The sequence below is a fragment of the Scardinius erythrophthalmus genome, assembly GCF_964197995.2.
Source record: "Scardinius erythrophthalmus genome assembly, chromosome: 10".
NCBI classification, from domain to species: Eukaryota; Metazoa; Chordata; class Actinopteri; order Cypriniformes; family Leuciscidae; genus Scardinius; species Scardinius erythrophthalmus.
This window is the reverse complement of record NC_138230.1, coordinates 12,946,397-12,967,132: the sequence shown is the minus strand read 5'-3', so window position 1 is coordinate 12,967,132 and position 20,736 is coordinate 12,946,397. Positions and strand designations below refer to the sequence as shown.

The window sequence follows — 20,736 nt, the reverse complement described above, 5'->3', positions numbered from 1 at the left end:
ACATTTAAAGTTGCATAAAAATAAATAAATGTACAGATTTTTTTTCCTTTTAAAAAATATAGGTGAAAAAAAGTTAAACAAGAATATAAATATATATATTTCTCAATAATTCTTTCAAAAAGAGAAAACAGCCTGTCCATCCTCTCCCTACTCTCCAGTGCTCTCTTCACCTCTGCAGTCCCATATCTTCTCTAATCAAGTCCAAAAACTCGTCCTCTCTGTCCCGCCTTCTTTGTGGTGCTGATGCTGGTGCTGGTGCGGGTGCTGGTGTTGCCCCTGGCTCCTCCTCTTCTTGGTCACACACTGCTGAACTCAGCCCTGGTCTGTCCTCAGGGATTGAGGCAATGCCTCTGTCCCAACACCTCATCCATGAGGACAAACCAGGGCCAAGTTTCAGGAGTGGGTTTCCCACTTACACCCTCTCCTGTCCCAGGACACGTGCAATCCTAAGGCAGAGCAAATTAATCATGGCTTGTTAACAACAACAGCACAATACATTTCAGCATAGACGTGTGTATTAATTTTCTTATATATATATATAAAATAAATAAAAATGGGTCTGGGGAATGTAACTCCCATACAGGCACAAAATAATATATATATGGGAGTTACATTCCCCAGACCCATTTTTCCCTGAATTGTTCTAAAAAAGCAGAAAAGGGTACTTAACACAGGGGTGCAATCTTAAGTGCATTGTTAACACTGCTAAATATGACACATCAAGATTATGTACATATATGCAAAATATACTTAATATTTCTGTATACTCAAATTTGGTTAAAAACACATAGCTTGCATGACAGCACTACAAAAACACATAAAAGTGAAACCCCATTGCCTTATCTACTGCTTTTCTTATTGTTTTAGGCTTTATAGGGTGAATGATATTTCTTATAATACACAAGTGAGATAGACTAGTGCAAATATTACAAATAGGTCGTTAAACTAATAACGTTATTACCACAAGTTTTGCCTAAAACTACCTGACAAATGAAGCCATGCAATGGTGACGAAGGAGTTAAGATGAAGTTTATAATAAACTTTAACTCTTTTTTGCTAGCTTTTTCGCTGCGTGACGCAATCGGCCTTCAAATGCGACCTTCCAAGGATGCAGCCTTTGAATTGGGACGTCCTTCGTCGCGCCGCTGTGACGCAATCGGCCTTCAAATACGGCCAATCGGCCTTCAAATACGGCCTTCGGAGGATGCAGCCTTCACATTGGGACACAGCTAGTAATAGCCTGGTTTTCACATTCATTCCCTGTGAAGTCTTGTTTTTCCGAGCATTCTCTCTGGTTTCATGTCTCTTGGTTTTGGGATTTCTTGCCTGTTCCGTGGATTACTCTTTTGCCCGTGTTCCCTGCCTAGTTGTGTTTGTATGGATTGCCTGCCTGTGTTTGATCCTGCCTGTACTTTGGATTACACTTTGGATTACCCTGTTCAATAAATACTGCATTTGGTTCCTCAACCTTTTTGTCTCAGAGCAGTTCATAACCGTCACACACATTCCAAACAAACCTTGCGATAACAGTATTAAAAGGATCTTCAAGATTGAAATTTATTAAGACTTCTTGGCTTCATTCAACTGGAACAAAGACAAGTGGATAGATGATAAATTCATTCACCAGTCATAAAGAGCAGTTTCAAAATTTGTTTTCTTATTTGTTTAAAAATCTGTAGAAAATGTTACAAGTTCATGAGATAGTACCTTCATGTCCAGGGAAAAGAGGCTTCAGAGCTTGTTGTACAATAAAAAAAACTTACTGGTATAATATAATCAGCAGAGTAAAACAAGCAGATAAGTGTTTTTATATTAATATAATATATCCATTATAAAATTACAACTTATTGAAAAAATGTAAATGCAATTTATGTTTCCTTTAGGTAGCAAATACTCTAACTTAACATGTTAGTCTAACTAACTACATCTGTTGTTTTTTGTAATTAGAACACAACACATTAAAGACACAATATGATCGGGGCCACGGGAAGTGGGGGTGCTGAGGTGCTGCAGCACCCTGTTTTTCACAGGATTGTAAATGTAACACAATTTTTTGTTCATTTACATTTATTTATTTTAAGCGTTTAGTAATTTATTTGTGATAAACACTTTAAGTGGGACATTTAAAAAGTGTTAAGACTATTATATGTTAAAGTGTGACATCATATTGTGTGTGCGCGTAGAAAGAATTTGTTAGCAGCTGCTTAATTTTTTTTTTTTTATCGCCCGCAGCCGCTCTACTCCTGAGCGCAAGAATGTTTCAGCTGGTTGTTAAGTGATTAGGAGTGGCCCAGAGCCAGGCTTTATGCTTTCCCACTGATTTGGTTACTCTCAGAGTGAGAACAGTCGACGTGAGACATCTGTTGCTTGTGGCCCCATTTTGGCCCACTAGGATATGGTTTTCAGACCTGGTCAGTCTGTTAGTCAGCCCTCCTTGGGAGGCTCCCCTCAGATGCTGACGCAGGCCCGAGGTACGATTTGGCATCCCCATCCGGACTTATGGAAGCTCAGCTGTGGGTGTGGCCCCTGGGCGGGGGACGCTAATGTATTCCGGTCTCTCAGCTGAGATTCCCGACACTGTTCTTAATTCTAGGGCCCCTTCGACGAGGCGCCTGTATGCTTTCAAATGTTCGCCTCTTGTGCAACCAACGCAACCTGGACCCAGTTCATAGTCCTGTGAGTTCAATACTGTTCCTAGAGTCGTTTTTCAGCAGGGTTAGCCCCTGCTACTCTAAAGGTTTATGTGGTGGCTATATCTGCTTAGCATGTGCCCTTGGGAGGTGTTTCTGTAGGACGTCACCCCCTGGTTTTTTCGTTTTCTGCAAGGGACTAGATGGCTTTTAGGATTTAGCTGTCGTTCTGGCAGAAAAATTCTTAATACTTAAGATGGTCCTTTTAGTGGTTCTATCCTCTCTCAAAAAAATAGGGGATCTGCAGGCTCTTTTCAGTCCTTCTTGAATGGACTTTGCCCCGGGGCTGGTTAAAGTCTTGTTGTGACCTAGGCCAGGGTAGGCCCTTCTGACTCAAGTGACTGGGAGTGATGTTGCAGCCTTTCGGCCTCGATCTACGTCGACCGCTCAACCCAGTGGCGTAGATCGGAGCAATTTTTTGTATGCTTTGGGGGGAAAAACAAAGGAGCTGCGGTCATTAAGCAGAGAATGTCACACTGGGTGCTATCTCGGCAGCCTATGAATCGCGTGGTTTGACTTCGCCTCTATGGTGTACGTGCTCCTTCCACCAACGGAATGGGCTCTTCCTTGGAGGATATTAGTGTTGTGGCAGGCTGGTCCTCTCCGAACACCTTTATTCAAGTTCACCGACTGCGCTGATCAAAAGCACGATGGGAAACGATTTTTCTGATGACACAGCTTAATGCTCGTTGGTTTAAACTACCGAAATGTTTGATTTTAAAACTCTGATATCATGTTTTATGAGTATACATTATGTATGAATATTCCCAAACTCTCTGACATCTCTGTGGGTTATATGATTATTGTCATATTTATAAAAAAATATTTAAAAACGTGTCTGTAATTTAATTAAAGTAAAAATAATTGATAAACATGTATTTCAAATTTTTTATTGTTTATTGCTGATTTTGAAAAGGCGTTTGATAAAGTTCAATAGAAGTTCATAAAACAATGTCTTAGCTTTTTTAATTTTGGGAAACATTTAATACAGTGGCTTTTATAAAATGATTGCAACAAAAAAATCTCTGTTCAAATGGCAGATAGAAAAGGATCCCTGTTGCAGGTTCTGTGGGGATGAGGAGGAGGACCTGATGCATTTCTTTTATTTTTGCCCACATGTGGCTAAGTTTTGGGTCAGTATACAGTTATGGTTAAGGTCTATGGATATTGTTTTGCAAATCACACCTCAGAATATTTTGTTATGTGTCTTTGAGGGAAAATGCACACACTTTTTGAATATGATTATTTTGATGGGTAAAATTTTTATTTGTAAAGCTAAAACTTTATCAAATTTATGTATAAAACACTTTAAGAATAGAGTGTTTCATCAGTATATGCTAACAATAATAGCAACAAACAACAACAGAATAACTGAGCATGAAGATAAATGGAATGTCTGCTTACTTGAGTTAGAGATATAAATAGGTGTACTATCTTAGGTGCGCCATGTGTTATGGCATAAATGTTTTGCTAATTCTATTGTATTTTGTTTATTGATTTTTTGATCAGTATTATTGATTTTTCATTTTCTTATGTTATTAATTTTGTTTGCTTTGTGCTTCCTTCTATTTTGCTTTCTTGTCATAACACTATGAATGTTGTGGTATGAATGTATGGGGAGGTGGGTGGGGGGGTTGAAGCTTGTCTTGTTATTTTTTTTAATGTTGGTCATATAAAATAAAAATAAAAAAAAGATTCATTAAAAGTAAAAAAAAAAAAAAAAAAAAAAAAAAAAAAAAAAACAACAACATGTATTTCGAATGGAATTAAATAACAAGTAGCCTACTTTGGGTGTGTTGTTCATCATATTTAATTTCATATAAAAGCAACAATGACAATTTAAAAAAAATACAAAGTATGAAAATTATTAGACAGATCTTTATTGAAATGTGTTGTGCTGTTGTTGTTGCCTGAGGTGTTGGGACCCTGTAAATAAAACAGATTGGAAGAAAACATTTTTCTGTAGACTTATTGAGCTGGTCTCCTCCTGGTGCTGCTGGACCGGGATGGGCTGCACAATACAGACTCTCGTAAGGCCTCTTCCTGTAAGGCCTTTTCCTTTAAGGCCTTTTCCTTTAAGGCCTTTTCCTGTAAGGCCTTTTCCTGTAAGGCCTTTTCCTTTAAGGCCTTTTCCTTTAAGGCCTTTTCCTGTAAGGCCTTTTCCTTTAAGGCCTTTTCCTGTAAGGCCTTTTCCTGTAAGGCCTTTTCCTTTAAGGCCTTTTCCTTTAAGGCCTTTTCCTGTAAGGCCTCTTCCTGTGAGACAGATTTCTGCTGTATACCAACAGGTTTGCTGGGCTGACTCGCGCGTGGGCTGTCAGTCACTGAGATGATTTCAGAAAGAGGGAAGAATAAATGAAGTTAACTCACATCCTCAAAATCAAACCATAAAATATTTTAACATGCAAAACCATTCTATGATCTAACATTAAACTCTGCATGTCAGCGGCCTTCCTGGACCGATGTTGCCTATCTCTAAATCTATAAGACATTTTTAGTGTTTCTATACTGTTATATTTATATTTTATTAAACCATATCTAATATCAAAATCTAATATCCATGTAAAGGTCAGTTTTTCATAAAAAGTTCAATATTTGCCTCTGAGATGAAGAGATGAGTTGAATAACAATCTATAGTACTTTTATAAATTTATTAAATTTATACTGACATTTAATGTCGTTATATTCCACCACTGGTTATTTGGAAAATGACACTAAAAAAAATTGCCACTTTACCAATTGTTTCAAGCTATGTCCCGAGAGTTGTTCTATGATAAGTTCTGTTTTTTTGTCGCCTAGCAACTTTGACAGCCGCTGTGACGAGCGGCAGTAACGTTAGGCTCGTTTGAGATGCGCTTCGTCTCGCCTGAAATGTAAGGGTTAGAGTAGGCTGCTGCAGTGAGGGGAGGAGTGGAAAAAGTGCAGGAAAGACGGACCATTCTCTCTTCTCGCAGTAGATCAGACACCTACGAGATCAAAGGCGGACATCGCGGTTTTCACGCTCATGTACGGAGTTGCTAATAAACTGAATGTAATTTAAGTTCTGTTGCTTTTATATGAACCCAAAGTACTTATTTAATTCCATTCAAAATATGTGTTTATCGATCATTTTTACTTTAATACAAACATGTTTTTATTTTTATAAAATGACAACAATCACATAACCCACAGAGATAGCACTGTCAGAGACTTTTGAAGTTCACACATAATTTATACGCATAAAAACATGATATCAGAGTTGTAAAATCAAACATTTTAAAAGAGATCAATACATCATGGTTGTTTAAACCAAGTCGTTTCCTATCGTGCTTTTGATCAGCGCAGTCGGAGGAGAGCAACTGCGCTGGACAGCAGAATCCTACATGTCCGCCTCGCCGTTGCAAGAGTTTTTTGACATGCGGCCGTCAGCATGACATCAGAGCAAGTCGGACCACACTCGGACACATTTCTAATCTTGCGGTGTTCACCGGTGATCGTTTCTGCGTAGATTTTGCAAATCTCAAATGAGCCAATTTGTATTGGAATTTTTAAAGTTATAACTTCTTAAAAACAAAACGGGGTTGAAAACCTATCTAAAAATGTTCTCCATTGTCCATTTATGTACATAATAAAGTATAATAAACTATATAAAATCACATGCTGGTAATATAATTAAAGTCAACATTTGAGGCTTCATTGTATTTTTTCATTTTTATCATTAGATACATTAAATTACTCGATTAAATTGAAACCCTTACAATACTTAAATTTAAACGTGTAATCTGACATTTTCTCAAAAAAAAAAAAAATCTGTCATCTGCGGCGCGCAATGAATTCTGGGGTAGGAAAGGCGGCCAAGGATCCCTCTGGGCTGCGTTCCAGTCCAAAATTGTCATGCCCTTCACTCGCTAACTTCCCTCCGTCTTGTTCACTTGGATGTACATCATTGCTTACGTGGCATGAGTGCCCACTACTGGGGGAAACTGCAATGGGCTGAACGTCCTAAGCCCTTGATCACTTGGAATCAGCTATAGAGTTGATTTATTATAGATTTTTTTTTTCCCTTTAGGAATTTGTTTAATGCAGCATCCAAATGTATATAGGCGTGTTTGGGTTGTTTTAAATAAAAAAATATACATAATTAATATATCAGAGTTGTTTGTTGTGGTGGTGTTTAGACGAGATCTGTGGTGACGTCACAATCGTACTGCATTGTGGGACATATAGGTGCCTGAAGTGTACATATGAAATAGACTCGCTCCCTCGGTCAAAATTGAGGGAACGAGGGTCTGTCCATATAAACTTCGCTCATCCACTTCACGAAGTGGAACGCACTTCAAAATGGAGGCAGGGATTCCCTTGAGGGGAAGTGCTTAGGGAAGTTCGCAAGTGCGTGTCTAAAAGTGGACTGGAACGCAGCCCTGATGTAGGCTTCATTTCACGGGAAAAGAAGGACGCATTTGCAGACCGCATTTTGAAGGAGCCTTCGAAGGACCTTCGAATTGGGACAGCCTTCGTAGCGCAATGATGACGCAATCGACTATACCTTTCTCTTTAAAAAAAGGTCTTCGACATTGGCTGTGGCTGGATGAAACCGATCGGCGAGAGTTGCAGCATACAGGCGGGAGGAGCTGAAAATGCAAACATGAAGTCGGACACTTTCTACTTCACCTAGTGAATGACGCTCGCACTGTTTGCATACTTTATCACAGCTGCTGAAGGGAAGTGAACGCAATATTTGCCAATGTAACAGGTACAGAAAGTTTCCGGTTAAATGCATATTGTTTATTAGAATTCACACAAAATTGTTTGTTTACATACACCTGATATGACTGCCTAATTGAAGGGTGAGTGCCTTCCCCTTTAATTGTAGTGATGTCATAAACTAACATCATTTCCTGTTCTGTCCCCTCCTCTTCCTCTTTGCATTAGTGATGCACTGGAGAGGTGAGGTTATTTTGGGCTCCTGATAATCTTTTTTAAAGGAGCCGTATGTAAGATTGTGGCCAAAACTGGTACTGCAATCACTTTCAAATTACTGTAGAGCGGTGTATCCCCTCCCCCTCCCCCCTGACTCGAGGTTGCCAGATAGGCTGCAGGATCCAGCAGGAACGTTTGTAGTTGCAGCTGTGGTAACTAGAGCTGAGCTGGCAACCCGGATGCCAAAACACTACTGACTTCGTGATTGGTAGATAGGTGGAGGGTGGCACTTCAGGCCAAAACAGAAGATGACAACATCAACATCAGTTGAGGGCTGCAACTTCACTTTTTAAATGACAATATCCTGGCCGGACTACTGTTGTCAGTGATATAAGTATTTGAAATGAACATGATTTCTTAATGTCTAGTGACATATCAGGGCCATTTTATGATTAATTGAAATACATTTCTTACATACAGCTCCTTTAATCTTAATTTTAATTATTGCTTTTATGTCTATATTTTCACTCTAATTTATGTATATAATATTATTTTACCTATTTGTGTGGTTATTTTTGTCAATTCATCCAGTTTAAGTTATATTTTTGCATCTAGGCCTAAATGTGGAAATGAGAGCACATGTGACAAGTGTACATCCCAGGTATGTTTTCTGTTACATGTATTTTCTTGTTTAACGTGATTTATCTTAACTCCTCTTTGCATTGGTGATACACTGGAGAGATAAAACAAGGGCAACTCTCACACTAAAAGAGGTGCTGCTTTCATTTGTTTTAGCCTATATCAGGTATAAAAGATCAGCAAAATTGCCGACTGCTGTCCCGTTCTTCACAATGCACAAAACACAACGCAGACAACAGAGCAGTTACACCTGGTGCCGTGACCATTTCAGATCATCAGATCTGAGCGTGCCTATGGCAAGCCAAAGTATTCATAAACGCCTGGTCAGACGTCTGATTGCACACTGACCCGTCAAAAGCATGCGTTTCGACAGCCAAAAAAAAAAAAGTTTTGTGGTCACGGAAAACACGCGTCTGAAATGCGCGGGTTTTGCATTAAAACGTGCGTCCTCGATGTGTGATCTGCTATTTAAAACGCACGTTTTTGACGCGCGTTTATCGTAACAAAAATGGCCGTCTAATATGTGTGTTTTGAGTAGCTTACAACTACCTTACAAAGTTTAGGCCGAAGACATAGCTTTATTTATCCACTGTCATCACCCCCACGACCATTTTAATGAAAAGTTTCATGTTTTCATACGCAAAACTGTCTGTTTTCTTTCTTTCTTTCTTTTTTTTTACTTAAATGATAACTACTGGATTGTAAAAACTCACCAATCATAATCCTCTCCTCTGTCAAATTTGCAACCGATAATTCCATGCTGTTTTGCTTGGGTTTAATGATAATACAAGAGTCCTAAACCACATATATGGACAAAAGCATGACAGACTCAAGCAATAAGTGAGCACACGCTTTAGACGTGCGATTTCAGAACACTATAGGGAACGAGCACGTTCTTTTCGCCTGTTTGGACACTTCACACACGTTTGCACTGCCTGTTTGGTTTACCTGTTTACACGTTCTGTGACCCCAAAGCGCACGTCGAGAACGTGCGTTTTAAATAGCAGATCACACGTCGAGGACACGCGTTTGGCTGTCGAAACGCACACTTTTGACGGGTCAGTGTGCAATCAGACGCCTGACCAGACGTTTATGAATACTTTACGAGTGTGAGATGAACAGCGTGTGACACTGCGGTCCGGACTTTTGCATCTTAAAGGAACGGTAAAGAGTTTTATTGACTTCCCGATCAACTTTTTTTCTTTCTCCGGAGCACTTCCGTTGGTCGTTGGTGCATAGGCATACTGAACGACAGAGACTGTGATGAGCACCGTGGGACGCTTCAGTGTCCTTCATGCTCGTATCGTTGATCTGTACAGTATTTAATCAATGACTGCTGATGCATTGCTGTCTCAATGAACATCCATTCATTCATTTTTTCATCTCATCTCTGTGTTGACATTTAATATAGAATGGAAAGTGACTGTACTGCATGTTTAGTTTTGTACAGTCACACATGATTGTTTAGGGGCTGTAAAGTGTGAATCATAAATCTTTTTTTAATTAATATCATCCTGAAGTTCATATAAATCATGCTGCTGCAAGTGTCTCTTGGCAGGCTCAAGTTCACAGACTACATGAACGTAAACATTTTCATTTCAATTTGAGAATCTTACCTTCTGCTTGGTTAAAACGTTCCATTGCAATATTTTTGTTGTCTTTGAATGGCTGATGCATAGTTGGTGGACTTTGTGTGTTATTTTGCTGGAACTGTTCATCCACTGCTCCTCTAAACCAGTCTCGGTTTATCTCAGAGTTGACCTGTGTCCCGTTAACCATTGTTGCAGGCACAAATTCTGATAGAACTGGTACACCCTTACTTGCTGTGTGGATATCAATGTGGGAATACATTCCTGAAATGTAAGCATAAATCAATAAATACATACATAAATTTTCCATATACATTTCTTGCTGATGTAAAGGGAGCCGTCACAAGCATATACTTCTGTTCTGAGTATATATACAGGCTGAGAAACCATGGGCACCATACAAAACTACCCAATATTACAAAATAACAAATATTTTAATTCGGTTCAAACATAATTGTATTGTGCTTTTTACAATAAGGGTTGAATCAAAGCAGCTGGTTGCTCGTGCAGACCTTGGAGCCGCAGATTCCATCTCCTATTTCTGGAGATTTCGTATTGTCAGTAAAGATTACGGCGACTTTTACCTTCCGTAAAAAGGTCTGGATATATTACCTCAGGTAAAACTAATCCTGTGCAAAAAGACCCGCTGTAAATATGTATGTAAATATTACGTTATTTTCTGTTTAAAAGTATTTTTCTATGGTTTTTCAAGTAGGGAGGCACTTGAAAAAGCATTCAGTTACGTTCTATGCATTAATTAATTTAGGCTAAATAAGATATTAGTAAGTAAAACAAAATAAGAAAAATTTAAACATCACCATCATCTTGCTCAAAAGTTTCCCCCTGGCTCTTAATGCATCGTGTTGCATTCTTGAGCATTACCTTACAGATTCTGAAAGATGTACTAAAGATAAACGTATTATTGTAACTATACATTGCAATTATTTTGTGAGGTTTAAAATATTAATTTAAGATCTCAGTGTTGAGACCTTTCACTGGAATTTGAAAACAAACCAAACCAGTTAGTAGATTAAAGTCAGTGGACTTGAACTTGAAAAATGGTGTGATTTCTTTTTTCAGTTCTGATGTTCATTCATGTTTAATTCGTGCTATAACTAGAAGAGATTATCAGTTCACGTGCTGCTTGCACTGAGGCCTATATTAAACCACCACAAATCTGTATTTATTGTTTGAAAATTTCAAAATTTGAAAGCTGAGACTTTATTTCATACCAAAAGTAGCCTGCTCTGTCTTGTCTGTTGGCGCACTGTCAATATATTTTTCACTGTGTGAGAACATGTGGAGTGAGAGCGGAATTTTTTTTTTTTTTCGTTTTCGTTTCACATTAAATTGCTAAAAATCATTAAGTATAGCCTATGCTTGCCGCCTTGTTTTTGAATAAATAAATCAAATAGCTGGCTATAAAATACTTTTCAGAGAAAGTTTTTCTCAATCTTTTCCACTGGCCAAAAGTATTTTTAATTGATTTATATTTTAATGGAAACAGATAGGCATTAGTGTGCATTTTTTGCACAAAAATATTTTCTCAGACAATCTGCTCATCATGGTAGCAATCCTCTCTGTAGTTAACTTAAAACATTAAAACACACAGCACGCCACATGAAAAGCCAAATTCAAAAGCATTGCTTCCACTACAAATATTTATGTTCATTAGAATATGAAAAATAACTTCTCAGTAGGCTATAATTAACTAAATCTGTTAGTCCAGTCATCAAAAATTTAATCCCATTGTTTAAAAACAGTATAGGCTAACATTTTCTGCAAACAGAGACAGCCTACATATGACTTAAAAAAAAAAAATAATAATAATAATTAAGGATTCATTTATATCAGTGACAATCGCAACGTTAAAACTTCAGTTTATTACTAGTAGCTACCTTTATGGATGAAATCATGGAATTCCAGTAAACCGTCAAACCATCTAGCCTACTCACCAGCATAAACGAGGTGTATCCCGATGAGCAGAAGAGCAACGGACCGCATGTTTACTTTTTTTAATTAAAAAAAAAACCTTCTACAGGAATTAGTTTGTCTGGTTTTAGACGCTTTAATGCCTGTCTGTAAACCGGCGAGTGGCGAATGTCCCTGTGTGAACCGTTTATATAGACTACTGTCTATGGTGAGAACACATATATGAAGCGACAGCCAATAGATATTCTGGAGAGAATCGACGTCATCAGTCACTATGAGTTTCATACACTGGGTTGTAGAATGTCTAATAAGGCATTCTCTTGTGCAGGTTTTTTGTATTGTGAAAAGAACTGTGTTTTTTCCTGTGTTGGACATTTCCCATTTTTACTGCTTAAAAATGTATTTATATTCTGCAGTTTTATGAATGTCATGGTTGATATTTGATTATAATAATTGTATAAGCTAAACAACCAATGACTCTACGTTCATTTTGTCAAATGCTAGCATTTTGTTTAGGATTTTATGCATGTTTTTTAACAATGTGTGCAGTGAAGGACACCACATAATGTGTTAATTTAACACGTTTACACATCTTTGTGCTAACCTTTCTGACATATTTACTTTGTTAAAACCATTAACACAATGAATGAGTTCAAATTAACACAAAAAACTAAAACTGTCCCTAAACTCACCCATTCATGTGTAAAAACTGTAACACATCATTTCCAGCTTTGGCAGACTGTTTATTTTGTGATATATATGAAATGTTTTAAATAAATATATTCTTTTTATTTTGCAATATTTTTGTCTAATTGATTTGTATGTCAGTAGTACTTATGTAGGATAAAAATAAAAATAATTCTATATCAAAATTATGAAGCCTAATTTATATTTAGCACAAATAAAAATAATTACAGTAGTGTAGTGATTAGCTTGTTTTTTACAGTAATGCACTGTATTACACAATTACAGTACCATATAGTTACTGTAAAACTGAAATACAGTAATGGTGCTGTAAATCTTAATTACACTGAATAACACTGTTGCCAGTAAGTTACTGTAAAAACCCCTTAAAATGTCTAACAGTGGACATTCTTTCAAAAATGTTTGTACAAATCCACCAACTTGTGAGCAATTTACACAAGGTACACAGACTTCACCACTGGAAAATGATAGGTTACATTGGAAAATTATGTGCAAATTTATATGATGAATATAGCTACTACAAGAGACAATAAGAAATGGTATTCCCCTGTGTCCTCCTGAACTGCACTCTGTTCCGAGAAACCACGTGATATCATGGCAAAACCCCCCAGCTTCTTATCCACGAGAGTTTGAAATGCTATTGTTGGCTTAGAACGCCACCTAGTGGATTCTAGTAGCTACTAGAAAGGCTAAAATTCACGTTTTAGAGAAATATGATTTTATACATTTATTTTTACTTTAAATAATGTGAGAGATCACAAAGTCTTTGCACGATGCTACATTAATAATGTATGTTATATGCCTACATTACATGAATGGCCTAAATTACATGTTGGCCCAAATTAAAGAGCAGTCAAGGCGTGGTCACATATAGTCATGTAGGCTATATATGTGACTTATGAACGCAATTCTCATAATCTCTCTTATATTGCAGCTTCTGGTTCTGGAAGAATCTCAAGTGAGACAGTGTATCTTCCACATCTGCTGGCTCAGGTAGCCGTGGACCTGGAGATAGTTGGTGAGATAATGGTATACTCTGATTCTGACATAGCCAGGTCAGATTTTCATAGATTATTATGTACATAATGTTTGATTTGTCAACAGCATGTGCTCCTCAACTGTGCTGATCGCAGATAGTGCAGACAAAACAGAGACGTAAACATACTCAGTAGAAAAAAGAAAAACATGCCATGACTTTATAGCACTTTTTCCTTTTATTGTAATATTGTAAATGGCTCATTGTCTATTTTTGCTACTTTTGGCCTTCAAACAATAATTTTAACATAAATAAATTGAAGAGACCCACTAGAACTCTAAACTTAATTGTGTATTTCTTCCCAGGCTGTCACATGTCACAACCTCATCATCTGCAGAGAGAAACTGCCTCTCAATTACACCAACACCCATATAGGTGAAGCTATTTCACTGGTCAGCTTGGTCTTCATTGGCCTACTTGGTCATACTTTATATGAGGAGTATGTACTTGTAAATTAATATATAAATTAACTAAATTAATAACTTTTTTACAACAAAAATTAACCATCACTAAACTAAGCTGGACTATGACACTATTTTCTTCTAGATCTGCTTTACACCAGAAACAAACTTTGTTGCATTATTTTCCTGTTATCTCTGTAAAGCTGCTTTGAAACAATCTGTATTTAAAAAAGCGCTATATAAATAAAGGTGACTTAACCTGATTTGACTTATCTTAGGCTACGTCAGAAAATATGTACTTTTTGTGTTCATGTTGTATTATAGCAAAACATGGTTACACTTTATTTTAAGGTGTCTGTGTTGCAGTGTAATTATATTATACAATATACAATTATACAATTATACATAAAATGTAATTAACAATAATTAACAACATGTACTTATAGGGTTTGGAATAGGGGTTGGTTTAGGGTTAGTTGCATGTAATTATGCATAATTTATAGTTATTACTACAGTAACTAGGCTACATGTAACGTGTAACAAGGACACGGTAAAATAAAGTTTTACCAAAAAAACACTTTAGAGGTGGGATACGGGTAAGGTTAGGCTATTAAGCTGAAGCCATTTGGTACTGTTTAGAGCCACACTGTACCAGTGTACTGTTACATGTCAGTAAGGAGGTTTCGTCTTTTGTATTACTATCATTATAAACTCACATCCAGTGTCACATCCACATTCTCAATGACAAAAACTTTTTCAAGTGCATGTGATAGTGGCAACAGATCTAATGTTTTGATCATAGCTTGGAATAGAATAGAAATATGGGAAAATGGGAATGACTGTCCATTGACTTTAAGAGATACATTCTGGTGGATATCCAAAAGAAACTTGATACAAAAGTGGAAAAGTGGAATTAATTTATCCACAGTAACACAGGCACTGCTAAGCTAAGACATAAAACATGGACTATGTGTTAAAGTCCCCCTGCAGTCGATTTTATCACTTAAAACTCACCTTTGATCACCAAAATGATAAAAGTTTTTTATATTTATAGACAAATAGACAACAAACACCACAGGGGGACTTTAAAGAACAAAACAGTAAAGAGATGTTTTAATTAGCCTAATATTTTGTGGTGGAATGGAAATTATGCAGATCGTACTAAAACTAAAGCTCTTTGCTAGTTATATAAATGAAGTGGCTAGCAAGTCTCCTTTTATATGACAGAATATAGGGAGGGAGTACAGGGGGGCCAGAGCAGCAGATTTCAAGGGGCCCCATCACACTGTTATAGAGCATTCATGTGTTTATCAGTTATTTTTTATTTATTTATTTTTTTTTGCAAATGCTTGATGATTTAGTTATTGTCTATATTATAAAGTAGCCTAATTTGAACTCTGTAACCTTTTTGTAAAAATCATTCAACCTTTGTTCGAGCAAGTTTTGCAGTAGGCCTATACAGTCTTCACCACTTGCAAAAACGATATGTAAATGATGCATAAAACTACACTAGTTATACAGGTTTAGTTATCTATTTGTCCTGAACTGCACTCTGTTCCGAGAAACCATGTGATATGGTTAAAAAAAACTTTTGGCCGATTTTGGAAGACTATTGTTGGCTTGGACTGCCACCTAGTGGACACACTAATAATATCTTAGAAAGGCTAAAATGAACGTTGTCGATAAATATTTTAGTGGTTTTAGTGTATATTCTGGTACAGTGAGTGGTTAAAAGACATTTACATCAAAAGCGACCACGGAGTATTATATTTTCGATTGGAACAAATGTGGCGCAAAACAAACAACATAGGCATGAATGCACATGCGCACTGAAAGTGAAACCTCAAGTTGTTGTGAGGGGAAAACCGATAGATCTTAAACACGTCTAACAGAAGCAGTTGTGAGCACAGAGTTATCATTTTAACATAAAGAGCAACGATGTCTTATATTTCGGGCATATATAAGATATCTATTATCGCATTTGCATTGTTTTTTGGTGGTAAGTTTTGCTGCATTTTGGTACTCAAAACTACTCGAAACTATACATTTAATTATGTGGGATCATTAAACATAATTAAGAATGATTTCTCTTATCTTGCAGCTTCTGGTTCTGGATGTCCGGTTCTGGAGTGCTGGTTTGTCCAGGAGAAGCCTGGTCATAGAGGAGGAGGTTTCTCAGTACCAATGAGTCAAGAGAAATCTCTAATGTTCATCAGAACTGAAGCTTACAGTGAAGAGATCATGTCTGATCTTCATCCTCCTGCAGACATCAGCCCATCCAGAGTTTACTATGTGACTGGTCAGTGTCAATGCAGCATGTGCTTTTAAAAACATTTGTGTTGATTTCTGGTCTATATAATCTATAATTTGCCTATCTATAAGATGTCAAAAAGTCCATTCTCAAGGCAAAGAAGATTTACGTAATGTTGTGATCACTTGATACTAATTTAAATAAATACTGTAATGTTTATGATACAGTAGTAGCCTATAATATAGTCTATGTTGTTCAACAATATATAGTCCTATGTACTGTATTTAAATTATTTAAATCACTTTTCTACACCGACCAGATCCAACAGCCACAGATGTCATATAGTGTAATATCACGTGTTATAGAGTGCAAAATAACAATTAGATGGTAACTAAACTTTAATGTACTGTTCTTCTCCAGATCCAGCTGGCACGTTCTGTAGTGCCGCCCTGAACCCACCCAAAGGCTCTGTGAACAAACCAAAGTGTGAGATTAACCCTTTCATGCCTCACGCCTCCATGGTCAGATGGACATCAGCTCTCACTGACTCCGCCCAAAGTCCAGTCTACCTGCAAGCTGATTGGTTCTCAGTGGCGGCACAAGGGCTTGACGAGCAGCTGACGTTGTCCAATATCATGCGAGCGCCTTCAGCTTCTAAAGAGCCAAACGGTAAAAAAACAAATTTACTCATATATTGGCAGAAAAATATTACTTATATTTCCATAATACATAATAATGATGTATATTATATAATTAATAATATTAAGAATTATTATTATACATAGTTATACATAATGGGCCCTGTTTTAACAATCTAAGTGCATGGTCTATAGTTCACTTAGGTCGTGCCCAAATCCACTTTTGTTAGTTTAACGGGAAAAATGGTCGGCGCGCCCAGCGCATGGTCTAAAAGGGTTGTCCCTATTCTCATAATGAGTAATGGGTGTGTTTTGGGATTTACGTGCGTTCAAGCAATCAGAGTCTCATCTCCCATTCCCTTTAAAAGCCAGTTGCGCTCGTGCCATGGCAGATTCGCTATTTACGCATTTGGCATGTTTGTGTGCTGCTGTGCGTCCCTGTGTGTTTAATAAACAGACAGTGTATGCACGTTGTGGACCCGCCTCTAGGCGCACATTACTAACGCGCTCATTAAATAGCAAAAACAATATTGCGCCATTGATTTTAAACCAGGTTTCAGTTGGTCAATGATGCAGTCTATTTCTGTTGCCTCAAAATAGCAACGCGCCAACAATTCCCCTGAACGCACCTCGGTTTCAGACCAGCACGGCCATGGGCGCACAAATGGGCACAAATGCATTTGCTATTTAAACAACATGGCGCAGGACGTGAAAATGAAAAGTGCGTCGGACTGAAACTAGCAAAAAACACTTGCTTCACGCTAGGCGCTGCATTGCGCTGGGTGTTAGATAGGGCCCAATGTGCTGTTTTAAATTTTATTTGCATTGTAATTTTTTTAATTTGCATTCCAATTCTATTTTGCAGTTCATGTATCTTATATTTTAATTAAATAAGACCTAAATTCTTTTTAACCTTTCTGTTCTAATGATGGTTAAACACTTTCTTTGCTCACTATGCATCCTATTTTCCTCTCTTTCCTAAAGTCATTCTCAGTGTCTCCAGTAAAACTGCTCTGGTCCGCTCTAGACTGGGAGAACCGGTTCTGTTGGACTGTGGGTTCTGGGTCGACCCGTCTTCTCCAGTTCACGGCTCTGGATTCTCTGTCGAGTGGCGTTATCAGTTTCGGGGTGAAGGACGGCTGGTCCTCGCTTACGATGGCAAGAACGATCGGTTTGCAGAGACATCAGAGACCGGAGCCGATATTGACATCACAGGCCTCTATGAAACAGGAAATGCATCTCTGATTCTGGAAGAATCTCAAGTGAGACACTCAGGAACTTACATCTGCACAGTGTATCTTCCACATCTGCTGGCTCAGGTAGCCGTGGACCTGGAGATAGTTGGTGAGATGATTGTATATTCTGAACCTGCTTTAACCAAGTCAGATTTGCATAAATTATTATGGATATGATGTTTGATATATTTATTTATTTATTTATTTATTAGTAACCATCACTGCCTCGTTTCTTTCCAGAGCCTCCATCCCTCTCCATCTACCCTTCTCCTCTTCCTCTGCTGGTTCCTGGGCAGCTGCTGCTGATCCAGTGTGAAGCGTCTGGTTTTGCTCCTCACACTCTGGATCTGGGCTGGGAGTTCACCGGGGCTGATGGGAAGTCCCGCTCTCTGGGTCAGGGTGGTGTAACGGGTCACAGACAGGCGTCTGACGGCACCTTCAGTCAGAGCAGTCGTCTGGAGCTGGACTCGGGTAAGATGAGGCTGGGTCGTGGTGGTGACATCACCTGTGTGGCCAAACACGCTGGAGGAACACGGCGAGCTACCGCTACACTCAGTGTGATTGGTGAGTTATACTGTCCTAGACTGACATCATTTTCAGACAGTGTTTATGATCAATCATTAACCCTGAATAATTTCACGTCCACTTCAATTGTCTATATTTCAATGGTGGGGATTTTCAGTGATTATTGATACTTCAGTGATACTCTAGTAGGCGGCGACAAGTGACAGTCTTTATGACAGTCTGATTCATATTTTAATTTCCAAAAGAATATTTATGTCAGTCAGAATGTTCTGCAACTCTTGATTTGATATTGTGTTGATATCAGGTGTCAGCGCTCCTTCTATTGAAGACTCTATGGCGATGGTCGCTGTTGCTCTGCTGCTTTACGGCATGATCAAGTTTCTCTACTGGACGTTCAGCTCTTCTGGTGAGTCGGTTTTCTAACATCACTGCAACACAGAAGAGATATTTACAAGTGGACTGATGATAAAATGACCTGATCCATTGTAAAAAAAGAATTACCATATTGCAGTATACCCATACACAAAAGAAATATATTTGAAATATATTTTCAGTATATATTTTGGAATAAATGCAAATATTTGAAATTGGCCCAATAAATATATTTCACACTTAACATCATATATTTTTGTTATATTTCAGAATATATTTCAATGTATTTTTTTTCTGTATGGGTCCCCAAACGTGTCAAAATATATGTGGCATATATTCCAAATACATTGAAATATATTCTGAAATATAACAAAAATATATGGATGTTAAGTGTGAAATATGTTTATTAGGCCAATTTCAAATATTTGCATATATTCCAAAATATATACTGAAAATATATTTCAAATATATTTCTTTTGTGTATGGGTATAGACTAGAATTGTGTTTGTAATATGAAATGCCCTGGAATGTATTAAATATACAAGCATGTCAATTTTTGTTTTCATTTAGACTCCAGTGACACTGAATTAGAGAATAAGGTAAATAACATATTTTGTTAATAATTAATTTGTCTCAAATTACATTTTTTAATTTCTCTGATGCTGTCTTTAGTTCTCCTGTATAACTGTCTGTCTGCTTATTTTATTTCTGTCTCTTGTGTAGAAGGAGAAGTAAAGCTGGACCTGGAGGGGATTTTGAAGCTGAATAGTGTGCAGAGAAACTGCTCTTGTAAATAATCCTTTCAGAATAGTTTTATATTGTGTTTCAGTTTTTGCTTGAGAATTTCAGATTGCTGTGTTTGGGTTGGTTACTCTCTGCAGGTATTTTAATATTGAACGATTTTAATGATAGTTGTACAAATTCTGAAAAAAAAAGTGAATTATTTTATTTTAAATATTGCGTTTAGTTTTCGGACTGAATTTTAAGCGTTTGAACTTTTTTGATCAATTGTTTAGAGATATACAAGTGTAGTGCTTCAAATAAGTAATGACCTGTGTGTTAAGAATCATTAGTTACCTGTCTTTCTCTCTCTCAAATCATGGATTCCCTGAGGGTGATCAGGCAGCAGATGGATTCAATTTAAAACAAATGAAAAGGTTTTTTATATGTGTTATAAACAGTTAAAATACAGAGAATATAAGTCACCTGATACATGTGAAGTGAAAGTTCTGATCATCACACATCTGATCTCATATTCATGCCAATCTCACTGTTTTATTACTGTATCTGACAAAGTAAAAAATAAAAATTAAACAGTCCTCAAACTAAAGACCCTGTTTACGGCATTTTTTGTAATGTTTGAATTGCATTTTCTGTAACTAACTCAAACAAGAACAGCAACACAAAAAAATTATCTTATGGGCTCTAATTTGTATAGGTCAAATTGTGTAGGTCAAATATGGCCAATATTTTGAGTTGTTTTGTTGTGCAAACGTATCTTTCAGCAATGCTGTCAAGCATAATAAACAATATATAAACATGTATGATGTCAGAAAGATCAAACAATTATTTATGGTGGAGGAAACGTCACAGGGTTTGAACAGAAAGAAAATTAATACTTTTAGAAAAAACTAAGTTATTAGTAATAACAATAACGATATTTTAATAACAGCATCTAAAAGTTTGGGTGAAATGACCAACTACTTTTAAATCGCAAGTCCTTATCAATAGTCCGCGCACTCATACACGCCAGCTACAGGTGGAGTGGAGAGAGAGTGACTGCTGAAATATTTTATCAGCCCCGCCCCTTTTCAGCGCTGCGCTCAT

The 20,736-nt window shown here is 37.3% G+C and overlaps 2 protein-coding genes across 3 annotated transcripts; one reads left to right on the top strand and one right to left on the bottom strand.

Annotated features, from left to right (window-relative positions):
* Nucleotides 1-4,478: 4,478 nt before the first annotated feature.
* Nucleotides 4,479-11,939, bottom strand: LOC308697553 (uncharacterized protein). 2 transcript variants are annotated; one of them, XM_081376871.1, is made up of 3 exons: nt 11,770-11,939; nt 9,842-10,078; nt 4,479-5,011 (listed from the first exon to the last, which is right to left on the bottom strand). In XM_081376871.1, exons 1-3 carry the CDS (start codon nt 11,816-11,818, stop codon nt 4,659-4,661), a joined length of 639 nt encoding a protein of 212 aa, XP_081232997.1. In that variant the 5' UTR covers nt 11,819-11,939; the 3' UTR covers nt 4,479-4,658. The 2 variants fall into 2 exon arrangements, with proteins under 2 accessions (XP_081232997.1, XP_081232998.1); XM_081376872.1 differs by having other exon boundaries at nt 4,480-5,011; nt 11,713-11,939.
* A 3,583-nt stretch (nt 11,940-15,522) lies between these two features.
* Nucleotides 15,523-20,452, top strand: LOC308697544 (tapasin-like). Its single transcript, XM_081376858.1, has 8 exons — nt 15,523-15,887; nt 15,990-16,187; nt 16,560-16,808; nt 17,762-18,121; nt 18,253-18,576; nt 18,842-18,943; nt 19,480-19,508; nt 19,633-20,452. The coding sequence occupies exons 1-8, from the start codon at nt 15,827-15,829 to the stop codon at nt 19,642-19,644; spliced, it is 1,335 nt and encodes a 444-aa protein (XP_081232984.1). The 5' UTR covers nt 15,523-15,826; the 3' UTR covers nt 19,645-20,452.
* Nucleotides 20,453-20,736: the final 284 nt, after the last annotated feature.

Bases quoted from the DNA above. Each gene is read 5' to 3' on its own strand.
- LOC308697553 (XM_081376871.1), bottom strand. From the start codon at position 11,818: ATGCGGTCCGTTGCTCTTCTGCTCATCGGGATACACCTCGTTTATGCT. The intron at 10,079-11,769 runs GTGAGTAGGCTA...CTTACATTTCAG, and splicing joins GATACACCTCGTTTATGCTG to GAATGTATTCCCACATTGAT. The intron at 5,012-9,841 runs GTAAGATTCTCA...AAATCATCTCAG, and splicing joins ACGTTTTAACCAAGCAGAAG to TGACTGACAGCCCACGCGCG.
- LOC308697544 (XM_081376858.1), top strand. From the start codon at position 15,827: ATGTCTTATATTTCGGGCATATATAAGATATCTATTATCGCATTTGCA. The intron at 16,809-17,761 runs GTAAAAAAACAA...TCTTTCCTAAAG, and splicing joins AGCTTCTAAAGAGCCAAACG to TCATTCTCAGTGTCTCCAGT. The intron at 18,577-18,841 runs GTGAGTTATACT...TGTTGATATCAG, and splicing joins CGCTACACTCAGTGTGATTG to GTGTCAGCGCTCCTTCTATT.